At 42.8% G+C, this 24878-nt stretch overlaps 1 protein-coding gene across 3 annotated transcripts in view; it reads right to left on the bottom strand.

The window, feature by feature from the left end:
* CDH13 (cadherin 13) overlaps positions 1-24878 on the bottom strand; it is a 1176109-nt gene that overhangs the window by 579846 nt on the left and 571385 nt on the right. For all 3 annotated transcript variants that reach the window (XM_054453276.2, XM_054453277.2, XM_054453278.2), the window contains exon 5: positions 2674-2826. In XM_054453276.2, the coding sequence (XP_054309251.1) occupies positions 2674-2826 (153 nt within the window). The remainder of the gene's footprint in view (positions 1-2673; positions 2827-24878) is intronic.

Below are 24878 nucleotides of genomic sequence, written 5' to 3'. Positions count from 1 at the left end.
CAATGACCGAACTGAAGGGCATGAGGCATGGAGGGAAGTGGCATCAGAAAGTAGGCCCTCATGAGCCCGTTGAAGCGTGCACTGCTCAGGGCTCGGCCCCAGTCTGCCAGTCGTAAGTAACCCAAGTACTTGTGTAAGAAACTGCATTCCCACTAAATATCAGTAGCCTTTCCAATGAGGGTACATGACCCTGTGCTTGTGTTATCAACAAGCCATGTTATAAGCAAGGCACAACTTCCTGGCATGTCATCTACCCACCAAAGAGAGGAATTCAAGCCAGTTTATTTTGAAACAAAGAACTAGAATAAAAGATACATGAAAGCAAGGAACCCAGAGTGTCCTGTTGCTACTGTATCCTCCTACCACCTTGAAGAGTGTCCCTTACCCTATAAGCACTCAATTAAATGTATGTAAAATGAATGAATTGCTCAATCAATCAATATGCTATGAAGTAGACTACAAAAGTGTAGTAAAAACTCAAGATTACTCAAGGAAAGTTTGTGCTGGACATGAGAGATTGGGCTATAACTTGGAATCCTTTGGGTTTTCACTTACGTTCCTTCATCTTTAATATCATTGACTACTGTCACCCATGTAGGAAGATTATATGGTGCTTACTATGTTTCCAACATTTTCTAAATGCTTCATATGTATTAGCTCATTTAATCCTTATGAAATCCTATGACATCATCATTATTATTTTTCCCATTTTCCAGGTTAAGAAGTTGAGGCAGACACCTTGTCAAGTTTCCACACCTAGTACATGATAGCCATGATTTGCATGCAGCCAATCTGGTTGTGTGCAGAATCCATGCTTTTAACTACTGTAGTGTTATATGGCCTCAGTTTTTAAAAAGTATGAGAAGCTCCAAGCTGCAGCCCAAGCTCTATTTTATTAGCTGTTTAGCAATTACTAGTTACCAAAAACTAGTAATTTCATTTTTTATAATCCTCAGAAGCATTAGCTATATTCACACTTTATGGACAAGAATCCCAAGATCAGGGAGGGTAAGAGTGTTGCTCAAGGTCCCACAGCTCAGTACACAGCAGCTCTGAGACCTGAATGGAGGATCTCAGACCCTGTATTAGTCCGTTCTCATGCTGTTAATAAAGACATACCCAGGACTGGGTAATTTATAAAGGACAGAGGTTTAATGAACTCACAGTTCCACGTGGCTGGGGAGGCCTCACAATCATAGCAAAAGATGGAGGAAGAACAAGGGGACTTCTTACATGGTGGGCAAGAAAGCATGTGCAGGGGAACTCCCATTCATAAAACCATCAGATCTCATGAGACTTATTCACTATCACGAGAACAGCACGCGAAAGACTCACCCCCATGACTCAATTACCTCCCACTGGGTCCCTCCCTTGACATGTGGGAATTGTTAGAGCTACAGTTCAAGATGAGATTGGGGTGGGTCCACAGCTAAACCATATCAGACCCCACAGCTCTTGATCACTCTGCTAAGAAATTATGAAATTTATTGTATCTTTCCTTAGTTTTTTGTGCCAGAACTTTCTTGGAGACTCCCATGATGGGCTCAGAAAGAGAAGAGGGCATCTATCCATAGTCTGCTGCTGGTTGTTCCTACAGCAGCTGGACACCAATAGCTGCCAGGTCACCTCTGGTTACTGTCAAGGCCAGGTGGAACTGGGTATTTCTGAGGGCACCAACATTCAATTTATACAACTACCCGATTCCCCCTTGAGTATGAGCTGGGACACATGGCTCACTTTTCAGTTCTCATTGACAAGTGACTCCCCCAGCAAACGCTCAGAAAAGGCTTTGGCAAGGCTTCCGAGATGGAAATCTGGAAGGCACCCGCATCCTCCCAGGGCCCGAGACCCTTGAGTGCATTGCCCCGAAAGGGTTCGGCTGGAGGGTGGGGACTTTACTACCTACCATCATGCTACTACTCTATGTTTGTCCAGCACTTTATGCCTCCAATGCCCTTACAGTATCTTCTCACTGCAAACTCACAATAATGCATTTAAGTAGGCAAGAAAACCAAATCAATCAATCAATCACTTCCAAATACAACCATTAACACACTGACTTTTCTTTATCATTTTTGTTAAACATATACACCTCACGATATGTGCAAATACTCCATTGGTAATGAGGATACCACATATGTCTGTATGTTGTTTTCATTCACTATCTTGACTCTTTCCCATATAACTACAACTTCTTCAGAAGCATTTTAAATGGCTAGAGAAAACTGCCTTGCAAAATCTGCCATAATTTAACTGCTCCTTTATTGCTGAATATTTAGCAATTGCTTTCACCCTAAGGACCATGTCTTGCTAATTATATCAGGTCTTGGGGTTTATACCTCTTCCAGCTCTAGATCATCAAGCTGGTCTCTGGAAAGCCAAAGTTGCCCTAAGGGTTCTGACCTCCTCTGAGATGCCCCCAGGGTCTCCCTTCTTGGTGTCTGGTACCCAAAGTCTGATGCAGGCCTGGAGGGCTCTGTTGATGAGATAAAGACCCCCCACTGTTGCCCTGTCAGGGTTCAACTCCATCCACTTCAGCTCCCACAGAAACACCCTAAAGCCATGCAGTCCCGGGTTTGATGAGGCACAGAAATAATGAGCTCAGTGGGAAGAAAACAATCTTTGAAAGCCACATTTCTGCACACAGGGTGGGCATGGCGGAGGGGTACTCACTTGATAAACAGCGATTACTTCTCTGTCCAAGGTCCGTGTCACAGAGACGCTCCCTGTGTTCTCATTGATTCTGAAAATTCCTTTAGGCTCTTGATCCACTCCCTTTCCAGTGAGCCGGAACTTGGACCTTTCTGGCCTGTCACTATCGACTACCTGGTCAGAAAAACAGAGAGACATTTAAAAATATCTGGAAAACACAGAGAAAGCACATTGCAAACATACTTCCAAGACCAATTCACTAATCACAGGTGCCAGCACAGAGGTACCTGGTGAACACAGATTTGACTGAAGTAACAGCACCAGAAATAGCATCACTGCCTAACGCCTTTCATCGCAATAGCCGCGTCTTTGTAGCTGGCAGGTGAGGAAGCTTACCAGCACTCGGGTGACATATAGTGATGTATCAAGGAGGCCAATAATGCCAGTTCAGTCAAAGTTGGACATTTTGTTATTTTTAACTCCACAAAACATATTTTTTTAAAAAAAAAAATTATCTGCAAACAAAACAAAAAAGGCAATGGAAGCCATTTGCTGGGCATGCATTTATCAAGATTCCAGGTACTTACATATATCCAATAATCCAGTGTCACCGGCACTGTCACTTCTACTAGGTACTAGGCATGGTGCAGAGGAAGCACTTCGCCTCATCAGAAAAGGTTTATACATATACATATATACATATATATATACACATACACACATCTATTTAGTAGGCTTATATATATAGTATGTATATAATCCCTAAATATTATATATATCAAACCCCTATATATTAAATATATATGTATCGATATTATATATAGATACCTCAATTTAGGGGTTTGATATATGTGAAAGCCCTATATATGATATCTTATATATTAAACCCCTGTGTATTATATATTAAACCCCTATGTATTATATATTAAATATTATATATATTAAACCCTATGTATTATATATATTAAACCGCTATTATATATATTAAACCCCTATGTATTATATATTAAATATTACATATATTAAACCCCTCTGTATTAAATATATATAATATATAAAATATATATGTTATATATATATAAACCTCAAATTAGGGGTATATATATACATAAATATATATATATATATTTCAATGCTGGAGGCAGAGAACATTATTATTTCCACTTAATGGATGAAACCACTGAGATGGAATGAATCAGCAAGCTGGCCATGGCCAAAGCTATGAAAGAGATAAAAATGGGTTCAGAATCACATCTTCCATTACTCTAGAGACACTGCAATACAGCATACAACACTGTCATTTCTGAATTTACTTCATGGAATTTTCCTACAAATTGTCAACCTTGATTTGACATTTAAAGAATAAATTTGGAAGGGAAAGGTGGAGGAGAGTAGTTCCAGGCAGAGGGAACAGCACAGACAAAGGCAGCAGGCAGACAAGGAAGAGTCTGGAAAGTTTCGGGAATCGTGAGTTACTGGCATATGCTTAAGCATGTAGAGGGTTAGGCTGAGAAGCAGTTGGGGTCAAAGTATGGGGGGGTCTTTTTATGCAGATGTGCAACTAAAGAGAACTATTATTGGCATAAGTGGAGTCTAGAGTTCACCGTCAAGTATTCTTCTATATTTATGTCACTTTATCATCAGAACCTTCAAACGTTAATTTGAGTATAACAAAACAATTTAAAGGTCATGAACACAATAATCATTCAGGACATACAGATAAAAGAAAGCTGATACAGATCCAGCTGTCACCAAATCGAGCAGGCACCTGTTGAAAAATACTCAACAGCGCCTGGAGGGTTTAAGTGGCTAGGACAGGAAACCTGCTTTCTCCTAGTGAAAATGTGTCCTGCCCGCCCCCTGCTCCACCACCCCGCCACCCCAGGCCACTTTAGCTGCCGCCAAGCCTGCAATTCTGATGCCTGACACCAGGTGGCAATGGTGCCTAAGGCAGCATGAACTTTATGCCAGGGTTCATCTGGCAGGATCACTCAAGGCATTACAGGGTTTTTTTTTCCGATTAAAAAATGTTGTTTATTAAAATACATTGAGTGTTGACTAAACACCAATTACATCTGTTTGTATTTTTAAGAGTAACTGAAAATTGGATACTAAAGAAGACTAAAAATAAAGTATGTGGGCCGGGCGTGGTGGCTCACGCCTGTAATCCCAGCACTTTGAGAGGCCAAGGTGGGTGGATCACTTGAGGTCAGGAATTCGAGACCAGCCTGGCCAACATGGCAAAACTCCGTCTCTACTAAAAATACAGAACATTTAGCTGAGCGTGGTGGCGCACGCCTGTAATCCCAGTTACGCTGGAGGCTGAGGCAGCAGAATCGCTTGAACCTGGGAGGCAGAGGTTGCAGTGAGCTGAGATTGCTCCACTGCACTCTAGCCTGGGTGACAGATTAAGACTCCATCTCAAAAAAAAAAAAAAAGAGGTGTTTGATACTCTCTGATGAAAGTAATTTTCAGTCACTGCTTGACTTGATTAATCCAACTGATACTTTTCCACTGACCCCCTACTTGCTGCCTGAAAGCCCCATGAGGTCAAGAGCCACAGCTTACTGGGCTCGCCATTGGATCCCCGTGGCTGGCAAATAGCGAGAATGAACTCCACCGATTAGACAGATATATGTTGCAATCCTAGCTTTCCCAGTGATCCACTGTGTGACTATGAACATGGTCCATCGCCTCATCTTTACAGTGCAGATGACAGCACTTACTTCCCAGCATTGCCGAGGGTTTAATGAGATGGCATCTATAAAGTACATGTCCTGCCACACAGAAGGGGCTCAGTTAATCAAAGCTAATAATTCCAATATTAATCATCACAATAAAATTATACTGTTGTTAATGGGTAAGAATGGTATCTCTATCTTTTTCTGAGGGAACAGGTGGTTTCCTCTTTTTTTTTTTTTTTTTTTTTTTGAGACGGAGTCTCACTTTGTCACCCGGGCTGGAACGCAGTGGTGCAATTTCGGCTCACTGCAACGTCTGCCTCCCAGGTTCAAGTGATTCTCCTGCCTCAGCCTCCTAAGTAGGTGGAACTACAGGCACACACCACCACGCCTGGCTAATTTTTATATTTTTAGTAGAGATAGGGTTTCCCCATGTTGGCCACGCTAATCTGAAACTCCTGACCTGACGTGATCCACCCGCCTCAGCCTCCCAAAGTGCTGGGATTACAAGTGTGAGCCACCACGTCCTGCCTAGGTTTCCTTTTTAATAACAAAATTCACAGGCCTCTCAGAAGAGAAGTGCCCTGGAAACAGCTCCCTGCGTGGGAAGGGGTCACCAAGCACACTCCCCTCTTCTCTGTCACCGCTGTCATTATTGTTTCACCCCTCCCTGCCAGCAGCAATATTTACTGTGAAGAGCAAAAGAACAAAGCTTCCACGGCATGGAAGGGGACCCAAGCAGGTTGTCACTGCAGCCTGGGGGGTGGCCAGCTTTTATTCCCTTATTTGTCCCCACCCATGTCCTGCTGATTGTTCTGTTCTACAGAGTGCTGATTGGTCCATTTTACAAACCTCTAGCTAGCCACAGAGCACTGACTGGTGCGTTTTTACAGAGCACTGATTGGTGCATTTTACAATCCTAGCTATAGAGTGCTGATTGGTGCATTTTACCATCCTCTTCTAAGAAAAGTTCTCCAAGTCCCAACTCGACCCAGGAAGTCCAGCTGGCTTTACCTCTCATTACCACCTTTGCCCAAATATGGATTAAAACTCCTTCCTCTTGTTCTCCTAAGCACACCTGAGATGAGCAGGTCCTTTCTGAAGATTCTATTAACATATAATGCATTCCAATGAGAAACAAACATGGGAATTCTACAAGAGCTATGAAGCAATCATGCTTCCCAAGAATGGGCTTCTCTGACCCATCTATCTGCCAGACACAGGCCCCGCTGGTGATGACCTGCCAGGAAAAGCCTTCTGGGCTGTTAGTTATCTTTTCTTGACCCTTCTCTGCTCAGAAAAAGTTGGGAACACAGCACCCAGACCTTCTAGAAGAAACAAGGAGGGGGTGGGGGAATGGGCCTCATGGGACAAACATCACCACCCTCCCGTTTCTCTGCCTCCTACTCGGCACAGAAAGCTGAATTCTAGACCCAGAAATTATCCCAGGGTGACTTTCCCTTCTGCTGCCAAGGGTGGGTCTCAATTGTTTTCTTGCCCTCTCTCAGAGAGCTTGAGCCACTTGATGGTACAGACACAGGGGTCTTAGAGGGAGGACCTAGCTGAGTTGGCTCCTGCTGCTGAATTGAAATTAGTTATTCCCCAGGAAAGAAGAGAGTCCCCATTGTGAGGGCCCCAGCTTAGCACTGCACACGTCTGTCTGTCTCTCTTCTATCTCTCTTCAACTTTTTATGTTCTTAAGGATGTGGCTGCTGAACCTGCCTCCTGCTCCTCAGAGCTATGTTCACTTTGAAGGAACACCCACAGCCAAGAATGGTGTTCCCAGAGTGATAGGCCCTATGGGACCACCAGCACAGGGAAATGAGGGGCGTCACTTCCAGTAGGGGCCTTGCTTTCTCTAGAATAATTGGTCTCAAGATATGATTCACTGGAACAGTATCAGCATCACTGGGAACTCATTAAAAATGCAAATTCCCAGGCTTCCCCCAAGCCTCTTGAATCAGAAATCAGGGTAGGGTGAGAATTGCTGGCAATCTGAGCTTTAACAATCCCCCCTCCCCAGGTGATTCTCATGCATACCCAAGTTTGAAGACCACTGCTTTGGGCAGATTTCAGCACCATCCCTGCTGAGTATCACTGATGCTTGTTTCCACCGCTACTGTTCGGAGCCCTCTGCTAAAAATAGGCTGGGTCTGTTTGCCACCTTCTTTCTAGACCTATTTTAAACATATAACACTAACAGGAACTCTTTTAAAAACCTGTTTCTAAGACCTCAGAAAGCAGAGTTGGTTTTTCTTAAAGTCACTAGATGCAACATCTCTACATGTGTTAAAGGCACCCCATGGCTTGGAGGAACCTTGGAGAGGAAAGCATGAAAATGGAGCGGGGAGAGTCCCTCTTCAGGGGAAATCTCGGCGTCTTGGCTCAGTTTAGATCCAGGAGGAAGCTCAAGCCCTTCTGAATTACCCACCACCTCTGTGGCTTCTTGGTGCCTAGCTGGGTTTTCAGAGAGACCCCAACATATTCCAACCTCACGAGCTGGGGGATGGGAGGTATGCAATGACCATAACCCAAGGATACACTCAGTCATGCTTCAGAACCACTCCATGCAAATCAAGTGTGTTTCCAGACCACCTTGATTATGCTGTGCTCAACTCCTGGGAACTCCACAGCTGCAGCAGCTGAGCCTGCAGCCCTTTGTTGTTGTTTAATGTCAAGAAATATAAGAAATCCAGTGCACTCCTCTGGCCAAAGCAAACCCTGCCACGAGTCTTGACTGTTGCAGCAGCTATTAAGGCCCATTATATACTCCATAGCAGGGCTTCACAATTAGCAAGACTTTCCTATTATTCTTTGTAATTCAACCCTTCTTTTCACAGTGGGATTTCTTTTTCTTGTCCTCTGAGTTGGAATGGAAAAAATAGCTAAGGATGAGAAAGAACATGAGCCCCTGGTGTCAACACTCTGGAAGGGCACGTAAATAGCACACAGGAGTCTTGCCTCATACCTGGATAAAGAGGCTTCCTGGCTGGCTGTTTTGGGGGGGCAGGTGGGCATTGCATATCTGGGACCAGTGTCTTCTGCATCTGGGCAGGGGCAGGGAGTACTGAGGCCTGGAGCAGGTAGTGACTCCTTGATTTGATTTTAAGGGCGTTCTCACTGTATGCTTTTTACAGATGTGACACAATATGGACAAAGCCAATGTTCCATTCAGTTCCCCTGCAAAGTCCCATGCCTACCTCTATTCTCAGCTGTAATGAATGATACAGTGTTGTATGTATTTTTAAGGTATTTGCATACATATGAACTCATAGACTATATAGCAGCTTTGAATGGTTTTACACAAATAGGGTCATCATATATGAATTATACAATTATTTCTACTCAATGTGGTTGAGGTTGAGGTTTGTATGTGTATATGTGTGTATTCATTTATAAACTTCGGGTGGTAATTTTAGATTTATAGAACTATTACAAAGATAGTACAGAGTTCCCATGTACCCTTCATCCAATTTCCCCTAATGTTGACATCTTATGTAAAAATGGAACATTGGTCATAACTGATAAATTAACACTGATACTTGACTATTAACAAGACTCCATATTTTATGTATTCAGATTTCATCAGTTTTTCTAGTACCTTTTTTTTTTTTTGAAATGGAATCTTGCTCTGTCACCCAGGCTGGAGTGCAGTGGTGTGATCTTGGCTCACTGCAACCTCTGCCTCCTGGGTTCAAGGAATTCTCCTGACTCAGCCTCCCGAGTAGCTGGGACTGCAGGTGCATGCTACCACGCCCAGCTAATTTTTGTATTTTTAGTAGACACGGGGTTTCACTGTGTTAGCCAGGATGGTCTCAATCTCCTGACCTCGTGATCTGCCTGCCTCAGCCTCCCAAAGTGCTGGGATTACAGGCGTAAGCCACCACGCCTGGCCTCTGGTAACCTTTTTTTTTTTTTTTTTTAATCCAAAATCCAATCCAGGACCCCCCACTGCCATGTATGACTGTGGTGTTTCGTTGTATATTCTGGTACTTCCCTGTAGGTTCTCACTTTCTTGAATTGCACTTTAATCAGTTACTCTTTTTTCCTTGTATAGAAAATGAATTTGATGTATCAGAATGACAGACTCGCCAAGTTCCACATGTCATTGTCCTCCTACACTCTGCCAACCTCTGTCCTCTGCTCCTTAACTCAGATCTCCAGTAGCTACTTTGCCTGCTTTGTCCTCAGAGCCTAGAACAGTATGTGGTACGTGGTGGGCTTTTAAATAAACATTGCGTAATGAATAAGTGAATGAATATTAAGTAGTCTCTTCCCTGGCCTCCATGTTTCTGATTTCTCTTTTATCCCATCTCCTGTTCTAATTGCAACCCGAATGGTCATTCTAAAATGCAAACCCACATCTGACTGGAGCAGTATCCATATGAAAACTTGCAATGGGCCTGGCACGGTGGCTCATGCTCATAATCCCAGCACTTTGGGAGGCTGAGGAAGGTAGATCACCTGAGGTCAGGAGTTCAAGACTAGCCTGGCCAATGTGGTGAGACCCCCATCTCTACTGAAAATACAAAAACTAGCTGGGCGTGGTGGCAAGCGCCTATAGTCCCAGTTACTCAGGAGGCTGAGGCAGGAGAATCGCTTGAACCTGGGAGGCAGAGGTTGCAGTGAGCCAGGATCACACCACTGCACTCCAGCCTGGATGACAGAGCGAGACTCTGTCTCAAACAAACAAACAAGAAACACCCCATGAAAACTTGCAATGGCTCCCTCTGCCCGAGGGTAAAATCTCAGAGCTCTGCTTTGATGGGTCTCCACTAGCTTCTCCAGTCCTAAGCCACAACCCAGCATGAGGCACAGCCCTCTGAACTGTGCCTTTCTTTAGCTGGATGGCCATCCCCTACCTACTCTGCCGGGGACACCCTCATCTTCCTGGACTTGGCGCCAGCGATTACTTACCCACTGAAGCTTCCCCTGACCCTTTCTCCTGCCCACTCCATGCAGACTTAACCTCGTCCACCTGAGCTCTAGCCGTCCTCGCCTGCAAGGTCTGTTAAAGCGAGGGGAGCAGCTTGCCTCTTGGTGGGTGGTGTTAACTGTCCCTCAGGCTGTTGCTTTCTTATTCTCTTTCACATTTCCGGGGCTTGGAACATAGAAGACACTTGATTAACACTTTGAGTGAAGAAGTACAACTTTATTTGCCTGTTTTTATATGATTATAAAATGCCTCATAAACTCACAAATTAAAAATAAGGTCTGTCATACAAACCTCCTTTTTCTTTTTCTTTGAAAATGCAGCCACTTTACCTGAAGACACATTTTCAGAGCTTTCTTATTTCTCTTTTTACAATTCCCCTCCATGGTAAACGCACCTGATAGCAATAACTTACGCATACCCTGAAAATGACTCTGTGTGGAGGATGCACCTGGATGTCTGTTCCAAGCTAGGGAATCTGGGAGTGGCCAACCTGGAGACTGGTTCCTTGTCTATGAGGAACATCTGAGCTCCTGGCCTGGGCCCACGGAACATGGACGGCAGATCCAGGCCCTGACTCATAGGTTGAATGAAAGTTGCCAGGTGAAGGATGTTAGGGAAAGGGTGCTAATTGAAAATGCTATATAAACTGCATGCCTTTTACAAGTGGCTGTGGTTCTCCCGTTCAGCCGGCCACCACTGGACTCCCCTGTATGGAAGCATCCAATAAAACCCCTCATCTCATCGCTGGCTCCAGGTCTCCTTTTTGGCATCTTGAACCTGGTGCCACCCCCACTGGAGTTGATAGGGGTTCAGCAGAACATCCCCATAGTGAACTTCCCAGGCAGTGGTAATGCTTAGGAGTTGAAAAAGGACTTAATACCCTCCCCATGCTTATAATTTGCAAGGGTGCCTTTAAATGGAGACCCTCCAAGCAAACACTGTGCTTTTGAGGCAAGACAGCTTCTCGATAAATATTCTAGTACCCCTTCCCTGTCACATCCAACCAAATTGATGCTCCTAGTTTTCCTCTATGTAGAAAATCAGGGGACACATTTTCAGAGGATGAAAACTATATATATGCATTATTATCACAAGGATGCAAAACTAGGAAACAATTAGACCTTCCTTCCTGTTTACCAAAGCAAACAAATCACATGTGAACAGCATTGGTCTTTAGAGGATGAAGGAAGGTGTGATACTTTTTCCTTCACCCTTATAATATTTTCAGTTTTATAAAATGAGCCTATATTACTTACATAGGAAAAGACAACTTTTAAAAACATGTAAGAGGAATTATTGGAGTTAGATGCATATGCTAATTTAGAAGATGTTTTCTACTCTACGTTAAATAGGAAAAAAAAACACTGTTGCCTTTACCTGTAGCTGGTCAAAGGCATTTGTGTTTATCATTAGACTGGTTCTGTAAGGTAATCTGTAAGCATTAATTAATTCTCAGCTGTGGGCTAGTCCTTGACATGCCTTTGAACTTGAAGACACAGCCATTCAGCAGTCTGGGTAGCTGGAGTACCATGCTTTTCTCTCACCCTTATGCTGCTCAACCATGTTCAACCTCTAGGTCATAGATTAGCCAGGGAACTAAGGAAAGCTCATGGTCAAGAGTCCCCATACCCTGGTGGAGAAACATGGAGCCAAAGTTCTCACAATCCACTGAGAAGGACAGAAGCTCCACACCCACCTTATCAATCAGCAGTGCTCATGCCAGCTAGGGCTGGCTGTGTTCATCACCAAGGCCAAATGGAAGCACCATCATCCCAGGGAAGGCGCTAAGGTTAAAGGCAAGATGGAGCACTTGGGGAGAAAAATAAAACTCCAGCAACACACGATGAGGGGATCTGAATCTACCATCCAGATCCTTCATCTTTTAGTGGTCATTGTGCCAGGCTGTTTTCCTTCTTTTATAGCAGACTCTTAAGATTACGCTTAAGTCTAACTTAAACTGAGCTCTATAGAAGTCAATGTTCATTGTTGGGTTTTTTGCATTATTTTCTGATAGGGTGCCCTTTTTTTTGGTTATTTTCATTGGGCTTCAGTCTTTTTTTTTAAGGAGAGTATTTGTTAATTTCTAAGTATTTGCAGGGGTTTTATTTTTTTCCAATTTATCATATACTAATGTGGCTAATAACAGTTCTACCTTTGAATGTTATTTTAAAACTTATTATTGGCCAGGTGCAATACCATCTTTACTAAGTGACCCATAGACACATGGAAAGAATAAGCACATATACACCATGGAATACTATGCAGCCATAAAAAATGATGAGTTCATGTCCTTTGTAGGGACATGGATGAAATTGGAAATCATCATTCTCAGTAAACTATCGCAAGAACAAAAAACCACACACCGCGTATTCTCACTCATAGGTGGGAATTGAACAGTGAGAACACGTGGACACAGGAAGGGGAACATCACACTCTGGGGACAGTTGTGGGGTGGGGGGAGGGGGGAGGGATAGCATTAGGAGATATACCTAATGCTAAATGATGAGTTAATGGGTGCAGCACACCAGCATGGCACATGTATACGTATGTAACTAACCTGCACATTGTGCACATCTACCCTAAAACTTGAAGTATCATAAAAAATTAAATAAAAAGGAAAAAAAAAAACAAAAGAAGAAGAATAAGAATTCTGTAGCATTTTTCACAATAGCCAAAATGTGGGAACAACTTAAGTGTCCATCAACAGATGAATGGGTAAAAAAAAATGTGTATGTGTAGCTATGTGTACATATGTATAGATTGTATGTGTCTACATGTGTGTAAATATAATGAAATAGTATTTCGCCTTTAAAAGGAAGGAGATGCTGATACCTACTGCAATATAAATTAACTTTGAGGACATTATGCTAAATGAATAAGCCACTTACAGGAGGACAGATATTGTCTGATTTCACTTAAAAGAGGCACCTAGAGTTGTAACATTAATAGAGACAGAAAGTGGAACAGAGGATTCCAGAGGCAGTGAATGGGGAGTTAGCATTTAATGGGTAAGGAGTTTAAGGTGAGGAAGATGAAAACATTCTGGAGATGGACGGGGATGATGGTTGCACAATAATGTGAATGTACTTAATGCCACTGCCATGTACATTTTACCACAATTAAAAAAAATAGTATTTCCTCTTTGTAGGCCACATAGTTCCATATTTATCTATCTTTTCTACTATTAACTGATTAAACTATTCAGATCCTCTCCGTCCTTGCTTATATGTTGCTTTCCAGATCTGTCACATTCCGAAGTATTTTAGTCCAAGCACAAGTGATTTTATCCAGTCCTCCCTTAATGTGTGTGTTTGTTTAACCTACTGTGGTTTGAATGCACAGAGAAGGTCAAGGCCCTTTTGTGAATTGTAGGCACTAGGAGGCTCTGTAAAGAAAAATACTCTGGTCAGTGTCCTTGGTCTCTTGATTGGAGCAAATAATGGGTCCCCCAAAGTCAAATTCCTCCAGTATATAATTTTGAAACTTTCTAGCTCACCTACACAACACAACTGTTGAAATGTTATATAACTCTTGTGGTTTAAGAGCCATCTCTCTGATTAGACTCTGTGCTCCTAGGAGCAGTGGCCATGTCTGATTGTATTCGCTGGTATCCCACAGAGCCAGACCCAGTTTCCGGCACAAAGTGATTGCTCAAACATTTGCCATCTAGTGAATGAATGTATCTCGACATTTTCCTAAAAGGACAAAACTGTCGGGTGCATGTGAGAATGCCTGGCATGCTGATCTTGGAGCTGGGCATGAGATCCAGGGCTCCTCATGGATCTGCCATTGTAGCACATCATGGGTGACACTGGAGGAGGTGTGCAGTGGATCTCATGCCCAGCCCCTCAGCCTGGGAACATGAGATGTGCATGAGAAGCTGCACATGAACCTTCATGAGATGAAGATGAAGGTAACATGAGATGGTGCAGAGGGAAGTCTTAGGTGAATTCTGAGATTGTCAGAGAAATCACGGCCAGAGGGCTTCATAGGTAATCACTACTTGTGTTTGTTTTTGAAAAGATGGTTGTGATATTAAGAAGCAGACAGAGAGAGAAGGGAAAAGCTGCCAAAAGTCCTCCTCCCCTGGTTTAGGTAAATTTCCTCATAGGACCCATAGGGGACGTATGAGTCACCCTTTCACGCCTGTCCTTCCCAAAGCACACCAGCCCTCCTCGTATTGAAATATGTAAACAGCACAAGGCTGTTCTCACTGTAGGAGCTCAGTCTATGCCTGTTAATAATATATCCCAACCTACACTGACATTCGCTCAGCCTCATGGTCAGTTTCTCTCTCGTGACTTTGAATAAGATGTTTTCCTTTGGCCGGGCACCGTGGCTCACGCTTGTAATCCTAACACTTTGGGATGCCGAGACGGGTGGATCACAAGGTCAGGAGATAGAGACCATCCTGGCCAACATGATGAAACCCCGTCTCTAGTAAAATACAAAAAATTAGCTGGGTGTGGTAGCGCACACTTGTAGTCCCAGCTACTCGGGAGGCTGAGGCAGGGGAATCGCTTGAAATCAGGAAGTGGAGGTTGCAGTGAGCCGAGATCATGTCACTGCACTCCAGTCTGGCAACAGAGCAAGACTCTGTCTCAAAAAAAAAAAAAAAAAAAAAAAAAAGGTTTTCCTCTTGGGCACCATTTCTCGTAACATATTATCTCCCCTCACCTTCTTTTCTTCCATTCAAAATACTTATTGATCATTTTTGACTTCCAGAGTACTCATGGCCTTCAAGGGATCATTGCTCAATAAACTCTATGAACCTCATTTTACATAACATGGGAGATGCGCTGAAGGATGCCTCAGCAGATTGGAGGAGGACAAGTCATCTTTGGGTCATTCAATCATTGCATTTTATTTGCTGGGCCCAAACCCCCCTAATTGCCAATCAGTACCATAATTTTATATCCCTTATTGTCCCAGTGAATAACTAGGTATTTGTAAGTGTCTCTTTCTGAATTTCTGATTTCTTAATGCATGTTGCGTGTTTCACTCTCCCGCTCACTGAGCCCCTTGAGCAGTGAGTTGTTCTGCTGTAAGTCAAGGTGGCTCCTGGAATCTCTGGTGAAAACCCTGGATCTCCTGTACCTCCCATCTCTTCTATTCACAGATCAGATTTATGGTATCAGAAAGTAATCATTGAGGCTGCCCCAGTCCGTGTGGGCTCCTATCCTTCTGGGCACATAGCAGTGTGCTTCCTTGGCCATTTGGACCTGGATGTGGCCATGGGACTTGCTTTAGCCAGTGAAGTGTAAGTGAAAGTGATATGTGTCACTTCAGTTAATTGTGGGCAAAAGCATCAGGAACTCTAGTGTGCCTAGATACATTCCCTTTTCCTTCCTCATGGTGACCAGAAATGTTCCAAATCGTAGTGACTTCATGGACCTGGGTCCCAAAGAAAGGACAATGACAATGAGGAACACAGTTCCCACCTAACCTTCTGAGGGCATGGAGCTTAATCAAGCTTTTATTTCTTTGATCAACTGAAATTTGGGGTTTCTTGTCACCAAAGCCTAACCTATCCTGATTAATACACACAGTGTTTAGCAGAGCAGGGTTTAGAGACACATAAAAACGCATCTGCATCCCAGTTCAGGGCTCACAGACAACGTGGACTTATAGAAAGCTGTGAGGCCTCTCTGAGCCTCACTCCTGTCTTCTGCACAATGGAAAATAATGGAAAGGCTCATGGTGAGTGAATGACCTGAGACACAGGAAATGCTTAGGTACATAAACATGCTCAATAGTTTACAATGATGATGATGATGACAATGAGAGCTGCTACCATTTATTGAGCACTGACTTTGGTACATGCTATTCTTAGCATTTTACAGGCACAACAATTCTATGAGGTAGGTATTGATAATAATCTCTGTTTTACAGAGGAGGAAACTGAGTCCCACAAACCTTGCCAAAGTCTGCTAGATAAAGATTTTGGATTGGAACCAAATTCCCCAGAGCCCACGGTCTTGACCCATATTCATAGGGGCAACAGAAGAGCGTGTCCTGAGTTGGGTAGAAGCACTCACCCCAGTAGACCCAATAAGGCATTGAGCCTGGCACTGACGGAAGAGGTCCCAATCGGAACTCCCTGTGACATGGCCATTCCATTAACACTGGCCGGGAACATTCATCTCAGGCCCATGTCAGCGGCAGAGCCAGGACGAGGGACTTCAAAGTCTCGATTTCCAGATTTATGTGTATCCAGTGGGTTGCCCGTTTCCTCTGTACATGAAACTCTTGTCAGGAACATCTTTAACTTCTCACACCCCCTGAGCTTTGTCATAATAATGGTGTAATTTGAAGGGTTTCATGTGTATTCTGCCATCTAAAAGGACAATAAATTAATCATGCCCTCGGAAGCTGTTGAAATATACATGCTTACTCTCTTGCTAACTTGCCAAACTTCACTTCCCTGGAGTTGTTCAATTCTTCCTTCCATCATTTCAGACCATTACTGTTCCCAGGGAAAGGTTAAACCAAATTTTTTTTTATTAGTGTATAGATTTTGCTTTATTTTTTATTTTTAAATCTTTTTTTTTTTTTTTTGAGATGGAGTCTTGCTCTGTCGCCCAGGCTGGAGTGCAGTGGTGTGATCTCAGCTCACTGCAACCTCCACCTCCCGGGTTCAAACCATTCTCCTGCCTCAGCCTCCTAAGTAGCTGGGACTACAGGCACCTGCCACCACACCCAGCTAATTTTTCTCTATTTTTACTTAGAGACGGGGTTTCACCGCGTTAGCCAGGATGGTCTCGATCTCCTCACCTCATGATCCGCCCGCCTCGCACTCCCAAAGTGCTAGGATTACAGGCGTGAGCCACCATGCCTGGCCTTATTTTAAAATATTATTTTACTATGTTATTTTAGATTTGGGGGTACATGTGTGGGTTTGTTACAATGGTATATGGCATGACTCTGAGGTCTGGGCTTCTAATGATCCCATCACATAGACAGTGAACATAGTAAACAAAAGGAAGTTTTTTTGTTTGTTTGTTTGGTGTTTTTGTTTGTTTTTTGAGACAGGGTTTTGCTCTTGTTGCCCAGGCTGGAGTACAACGGTGCGATCTCAGCTCACCGCAACCTCCGCCTCCCGGGTTCAAGCAATTCTCCTGCCTCAGCCTCCCAAGTAGCTGGGATTACAGGTGTGCGCCACCATGCCTGGCTAATTTTGTATTTTTAGTAGAGATGGCGTTTCTCCATGTTGGTCAGGCTGGTCTCGAACTTGCGACCTCAGGTGATTTTCCCACCTCGGCCTCCCAAAGTACTGGGATTACAGGCGTGAGCCACTGTGCCCGGCCCCAAAAGGAAGTTTTTCAGCCCTTGCCCTACCCTATCCCTCCTCACTTCTGGAGTCTTCCGTGTCTATTTTTCCTGTCTTTATGTCCATGTGTACTCAATGTTTATCTCCCTGTACCAAATATGTACGCACTTATTTAAACCAGAGTTCAGAGAAAGTAATGTAATAAAATCAGCATTATGAACCTGGCACTATTCCCATTTGCTAGTAATCAACATGAACAACTGAAGACTTTCTGGCTGGAAATTCATGTTGACTGCCCTTTCCCTGAGAGTTTTAACACTTACTCTTATTTTTCTTATCATTCAGGACAAATTTTAACATGAAGACTGATGCCTGGCAATGTAAATATTATCAAAAATAAATAAAATTTCCATCATTGTCATCCAAAATCCTGACATTCTGTTTTGCCTTGCATGTGCCTTCATTGGAAGGATGTGTAGACAGCCTTGAGGTTTCTCACTCTGTGAAGCTGCTACTGTCTCTTCCAATTGGATCATGCCTGATTAAAATCTTTCCAGGGCCCCCTACCCCATTGATTTCAGGAAAAATTCAAGTCCCCTCAGGAATGCAAGGCTCTTTATAGCCAGATCCCTGCCTCTGTCTTCAGCATCAACTTTTGCTGAGTTTGTCCACATCCCCTCATCCTATTTTGCAGCTGTTTTCCCTAAAAGCACCATGCTTGGGCCTAGCACTGTGTCAGTCCTGGGCTGCCCTTTGTGACCCAGAGCGTCCTATCCAAAGCTGAGCCTGGCCAGTGAGATCATTTCTTTGGGAAGCCTAGGATTGGGACAGAGAGAGACTGAGGACCCTTAAAGTCTTATCAGCTTGAAAGTCGAGTCTGCCATTTTCAGGGGACACTAAGGGGCCATTAGCAGAGACCTCGGCAAAGAAAACAGCCTACAGGGAAAACTGAAATAGAGTACTAAATGCTTGTGTAAATGAATCCCATGCAGGTTCAAACATGGTGACACCACCCTACAGCTGGTAAATAATCTTCTCTGACATTACTCAACCTTATTCCTCAGCCTTGGTCCCAAATTATGCTCTGACACTGAACTATCCCAGCCCCCTTTCCCAGTGGTGTCTGGTAAATGGCTTGAATTCACCAGGACCTTACCACATGGGTCTCCTGTGGCTCGTTACATTGTTGCTACTGAAATCTCAATTTATACTCATCTCTTTTCAGAGGACTTCCCTGGCCACCTTATTGAAAGTAGTGCCTTTCCTTCCAGCATCATCCTCGTCTTATTTTTCTTTGCAGAACCCTCAGAACCTGACATATTTCCTGACATATTTATATCTGTTGTCTCCATTTACCATTTAAATATAAACTGTGCTAGTAGGAATTTTCATTTTGTTCACTGCTGTGAACAGCGCATGGTCCATAGTAGAAACTCAAATATTTTTTAATAATAAAGAAGCTATGCTAAGACAAGCTGAAATGAGAGACCATATGGTCAGGAAAAAAGGAAAATGAATGCATAAATCAATGAACAGGTACAGCTACCCTGGTTTCAAAATGGCTTGCCAACTTCTGGTAAGGACCAGTTCTGCTTCTTGGGCTTGAGTTCCAAGAGATATTCTGGTATCCTCCAACAGAGTCATTCTTAGTGATTCTCCTAGTTAAATGATCCCAATAACACACACACACATACACGCACACACACACACACACACATTTTTAAGACTATAGAATCTTGCTCCCTGAAAATTAACAGGCTCATGTATGCAATGAGATCAACTTGGATGAATATCTCTCTTCCTCTGAAGCTTTGGCTACCTAAAATATGTTGTTGTTGTTGTTGTTGTTTTCCCTAAGGGAAGCTCGACAAGAGAAGATCATAGTAGCTGTGAGTCAATAAATGCTTTGGCAAAGTTTTTCAGAAACTGCACCATACATGCAAGTCTTTGGTGGGTGGTATATGTAGATTTAAGTTCCTCTCAAGTTTCGGTTACTAATATCCCCCCAAAAGACCCTGGGTAAACACAGTTGCCCAATACCTGCCTTGTAGGTGATGACTCCTAATGAGATCATGTTGTGTGGTGAATTCTAACCCACAAGGATACAGGGATGGGTAGAGGCTACGTGTAGACAGGGGACTAAGGAGGAAAACATTTGAGAGAAAAGCAAGGAGGTCTGTTCTATGTAAGATGAGCACAGCCCAACCCAGTAAGTTGTTGAAAGCTTAGAGACATGGAACAGGAGGTACAGTTTTGGGTATCATCTAAAGACCAGCAGAAAAGGGGATGGGTTTAGTATTAACTTTCAGAAAAGCCAATTGATGCAAATTATGGAATGGACAGGTTTCAGCTCCAAAGGAGGCAGGCTTCCTGGGGTTGAAAACTTGGCCATTGGTGCTAAGCTCATCTGGTGATGGACAAGGCTGCCACCCAGTGCCCAGGCTCACACCCTCATCCTGTTAAGGCGTTACAAAGACCATCAGCACCAGATAGACTCTGAGGTCCCTTCTGACTCTGAGTCTGAAGCTTGAGGCAGCCCTGAACAAGCGTATCAGCACCGTGTGAATCAGGTAAGGAATGAGGCGCTGTCCAGGGATCTCTGCTTAAATCTGGCCCAGCCACTGTCTCCCCATAGGTAGAGCAAGGATTCCTCTTCATTCCCTGTGCCTTCATTTCTCTAGATCCTGAGCAACAGCCACCATTTCTGCCCCCGTGGTGCAGTGGTTTAGAAAATGATTTCTGGGTCAGTTTGTACGCTGGCTCTAATGTGCCCTTGGTTTTAACCTTGGGCAAATATTTTCACCCCTTTAAGCCTCAGTTCTCCCTTCTGTTGAGTGGGAATAATAGACCTGAATTCCTGAGGTCCTCAGGAGGACAAAATGGAACTGCATCCCTAAGGCACATTGTACTGTGGCAGGCACATAGTAGGCACTCAATAAATGTTAACGACACTCATGAATGTGCATTTAAACACAACATGTAACAGTCACGGAGAGTAATTTTATCATTAAAAGGGTTTAAAATTTTTTTCAAGTGGTATCCTAGGTAATAACTGCATTCACTGAGGCCTTATGTATGCCAGGTACTGTGCTAAAGCTACGTGTGCATTTTACCTGGTGGTTACTATTGCTTTTTTTAATTTCACAAATGCAGTTAAGGAGACCCAGAGAGGTGAAGTCATTTGTCCAGTGGGTTACACAGCTAGTTCAGGGGAAGGAACAGGTATAGAACACTCTGAAATCATCCAGGTCAATCCAAAACTCCAGATGCTGGTCAGATGCCAATTCCTGGATAACAAATTCCTAACAGCTTAGACATCTCCTCAAGGAGCAGGGCTGATTGTTTCCAGGCTTCAGGAAAAGGATGACTAGACCTTTTCTGAAAAGTTCCTGCTGAGCAGACAAACATGCTCAGATCCCAAGCCCACGTGGCACCATGGATGCTAACTGTCACAAGTCATGTCCCTGGCCCATGCATGAGATATGTGTGCCACACAATGGAAATGAATCCAAGCCCAGTTCCAGCACCTTCTGACTCGAAGCCAGGCAAATGTACCCAGGCTCATTTGTAAGCTGCCATAACACCCCTCCTCCCAGCCTGCCTCATCTTTTCTCCGAAGTTCCCTGGTTGTTATAAGCTTATCACAGTAGTAAATCAAAATGTTCTCAAGAGAAGAAGAAAAGATAAAAGCAAAAAATGCAACATCCCCAAGAGAGGAATATTTTTTATAGTTTCACAACTTTCACAATTCTGTCTTTAAAAAAAACCCATTATTTAATTTTAGTACCACAGAGTTGCCAGTGATGAATAATGGCTCCTCTTCTACCTTCTAGTATTTCTAAAATATTAATACTGGTTGGGTACCTCTCCTAAGGGAAAGCAGGAGTTGAATCTTTTATAGGCTTCTGAGCCTGTTCCCATACAACAGACTATATATTTATTCCATTTCTACCAATCCTGCACTCTGAGTTCCTGAAATTATGTGTGCATCAAAGGCAAGAAGCCACAGAGTGGGATGGAGAGGATGAAATATGTTTCCAAATACTCCCTTTCTCATTATTTTCTTTGTCTAAGTCTTTACCCTTTTGAACTATCCATCAAGATGCACCTTCTGTCTGTACACCGGACTTGAGATCTGAATAATAAATAGAAAGCACAACAAGACATCCAACTTTACAGTCTTCCAAGCTGGTCCATCCACTAACAAAAGTTCATTATGTCTTCAGCTGCAAATTGTTGGTGTTGAGCTTTGGATGCTTAGTCCCCACATATTTATTCTTGAGCTGGTCATGATTGTGTGTGTGTGTGTGTACATGTGTGTGTGATTTAGTGTTACATTTGGAGTACAGAAGAGGAAGAAATCATGAGGAGACTATTTCAGAATATACTAAAAAAAGTACTGTAAATTGTTGTACTTGGCAATGGGATTTTTTTTTTTTTTAAACCAGGTTTGCTTTTTTTCCTCTTTAGAAAACTAACACATGCTCACTAGGAAAATCCTGGCAAAGAAAGTAAAGTAAAAGGTAGAAAACAAGATGCTCAATGTCCCACTGAATAGTTAACTATACTAATATGTTGATAAATCCTTTCTAGTCTTTTAAATGCACACAACTGCATAAATATGTTTTAATTGATTTTTATTAATTTTTCAATAATTATAGATGCACATGCATTTGCAAAAAATACTCTTTTACCCAGTTTCCCTAATGTTAAACTGTGGTACAATGTCACAATTAAAATATTGACATTTATGCAATCCACAGATCTTATTCAGATTTGCCATTTTACTTATGCTTTTTGTGTGTGTGTGTGTCAATGTGTGTGTGAGTGTGTGAGCATATGAGTGTGTGTGTGTGTGTGTGTATTTAGTTTTTCGCAGTTTTATCTATGTACTGGCTTGTGTATCCATCACCACCATTGAGCTACAAGGCCATTCCATCCCCACTGGGATCCTTCATGTTGTCATTTCACAACCACATCTTCCTCTCTTGCAGAGACTGCCTCTTCCCTCACAGATACACATTCTGGCAGCCAGTGATCTGTTCTCCATTTCCATAATTTTTCATTTAATTGGGGGCGGGGAGGGGAGACAAAGGGGTGTTTAATGTATACAAAAAATTAGAAAGAATGAATAAAACCTAGTATTTGATAGCATAACAGGGTGAACAGGGTGACTATAGTCAATAATAATTTAATTGTACATTTAAAAATAACTAAAATAGTATAATTGCATTATTTGCACCACAAAGGATAAATGCTGGAGGGGACGGATACCCAGCTTTCCATGATGTGATTATTACACAATGGATGTCTGTATCTAACGTACCCCATACATATATATATATATATATATATATATGCACACCTATGATGCACCCACAAACATTAAAAATAAACATAAAATTTTTAAAGAAAATATCATATAAATGGAATCATATAGTATGCAACCTCTGGGATTTTTTCATTCAGTGTAATTCCCTGGAGATTCTTCCAAGTTGTGTGTATCAATAATTCATTCATTTTATTGCTGAGCCATATTTCATGATATGAATAAACCACAGTTTGTTTAACCATTCACATGTTGAAGGACATCTGGGTTGTTTTCAGTTTCTGGCAAATATGAATCAAGCTGCTATGAACATTTGTGTACAGGTTTTGTGTGAACATAAGTTTTTATTTCTGGGATAAATGCCTAGGAGTGCAATTGCTGGGTTCCATGGTAAGTGCGTGTCTAGTTTTATACGAAACTGCCAAACTCGTTTCCTGACTGGCTGTACCACTTTACATTTCTACCAAAAATGTCTGAGTGATGGTTTCTCCACATCTTTGTCAGCGTTTGATGTTACTGCTTTTTAAAAATAAATTAACTATCCTAATAGGTGTGTACTGGTAGTCTGCTGTGGTTTTCATTTGCATTTCCCTCATGGCTAGTGATTGGAACATTTGTTCACGTGCTTATTTGCTATCTTCATATCCTCTTTGCTGAAATGTCTGTTTATGTCTTTTGACAATTTCCTAATTTGGTTGATTGGGATTTTCTGCTGTTGAGTTTAGAGAGTTCTTTCTATATCCTAGATGCTAATCCTTTTTCAGATATGTGGTTTGTAAGTATTTTCTCCTAGTCTGTAGCTTTTCTTTTCATTCTCTTAACAGGATAGCAAAAGTTTCAAATTTTGATAAAGTCTAATTTATCAAAATTTCATTTTAGGGTTCACACCTGTTGTGTCAAGTATAAGAACTTTGCCTAGCCTTGGATCCCTAAGATTTTTTCCTACTTTTTTCTTAAAGTTTCATAGTGTTTTACATTTATATCTGTGATCCACGTTAAGTTAACTTTTTTTTTGGGGGGGGGGGGTTTGTTTTGTTTTGTTTTTTTTTGAGATGGAGTCTCACTCTGTTGCCCAGGCTGGAGTCCAATGGTGTGTTCTAGGCTCACTGTAACCTCTGCCTCCCGGATTCAAGTGATTCTCCTGCTTCATCCTCCCGAGTAGCTGGGACTACAGGTGCCCACTACCAAGCCTGGCTAATTTTTGTATTTTTAGTAGAGACGGGGTTTGCCGTGTTGGCCAGGCTGATTGCAAACTTGTGACCTCAGGTGATCCGCCTGCCTCGGCCTCCCAAAGTGCCAGGATTACAGGTGTGAGCTATGGGGCCTGGACCACTTTGAGTTAAATTTTGTATGAAGAGTGAAGTTTAGGTTGAGGTTCATTTTTTGCCTTAGGATGTCCAATTGCTCCAGCATCATTTGCTGAAGGATCTATCCTTCCTCCACTGACTTCCTTTCTTATCTTTATTAAGAAGCAGTTGGGCACGTTTGTGTGGCTCTATCTCTGGGTTGTCTATTCCATTCCACTGATCCATGTATCTCTCCCCTGCTGTATCATGCTATCTTGATGACTGTCGCTAGGGTGATTCTTTACATATTGCTATGGTTTGGATCTGTGTGCCTGCCCAAATCTCATGTTGAATTGCAATCCCCAATGTTGGAGGAGGGGGCTTGGTGGGAGGTGATGGGATCATGGTGGGAGGTTTCCTCATGAGTGGTTTAGCACCACCCCCCTAGTGCTATTCTCGTGATAGAGTTCTCAGGAGATCTGGTTGTTTAAAAGTGTATAGCACCTCCCCCATCTCTCTCTTGGTCCTGCTCCTGCCCTGTAAGACACCTGCTCCCACTTTGACTTCTGCCATGCTTGGAAGCTAGCTCCCTGAGGCCATCCCAGAAGCAGAAGCTGCTTGCTCTGCTTCCTGGACAGCCTGTGGAACCATGAGTCAATGAAACCTCTTTACTTTATAAATTACCTCATCTCAGGTATTTCTTTATAGCAGTGCAAGAACAGAC

This window comes from Pongo pygmaeus, chromosome 18, assembly GCF_028885625.2.
Source record: "Pongo pygmaeus isolate AG05252 chromosome 18, NHGRI_mPonPyg2-v2.0_pri, whole genome shotgun sequence".
NCBI classification, from domain to species: Eukaryota; Metazoa; Chordata; class Mammalia; order Primates; family Hominidae; genus Pongo; species Pongo pygmaeus.
This window is presented reverse-complemented; position numbering and strand designations above follow the sequence as displayed.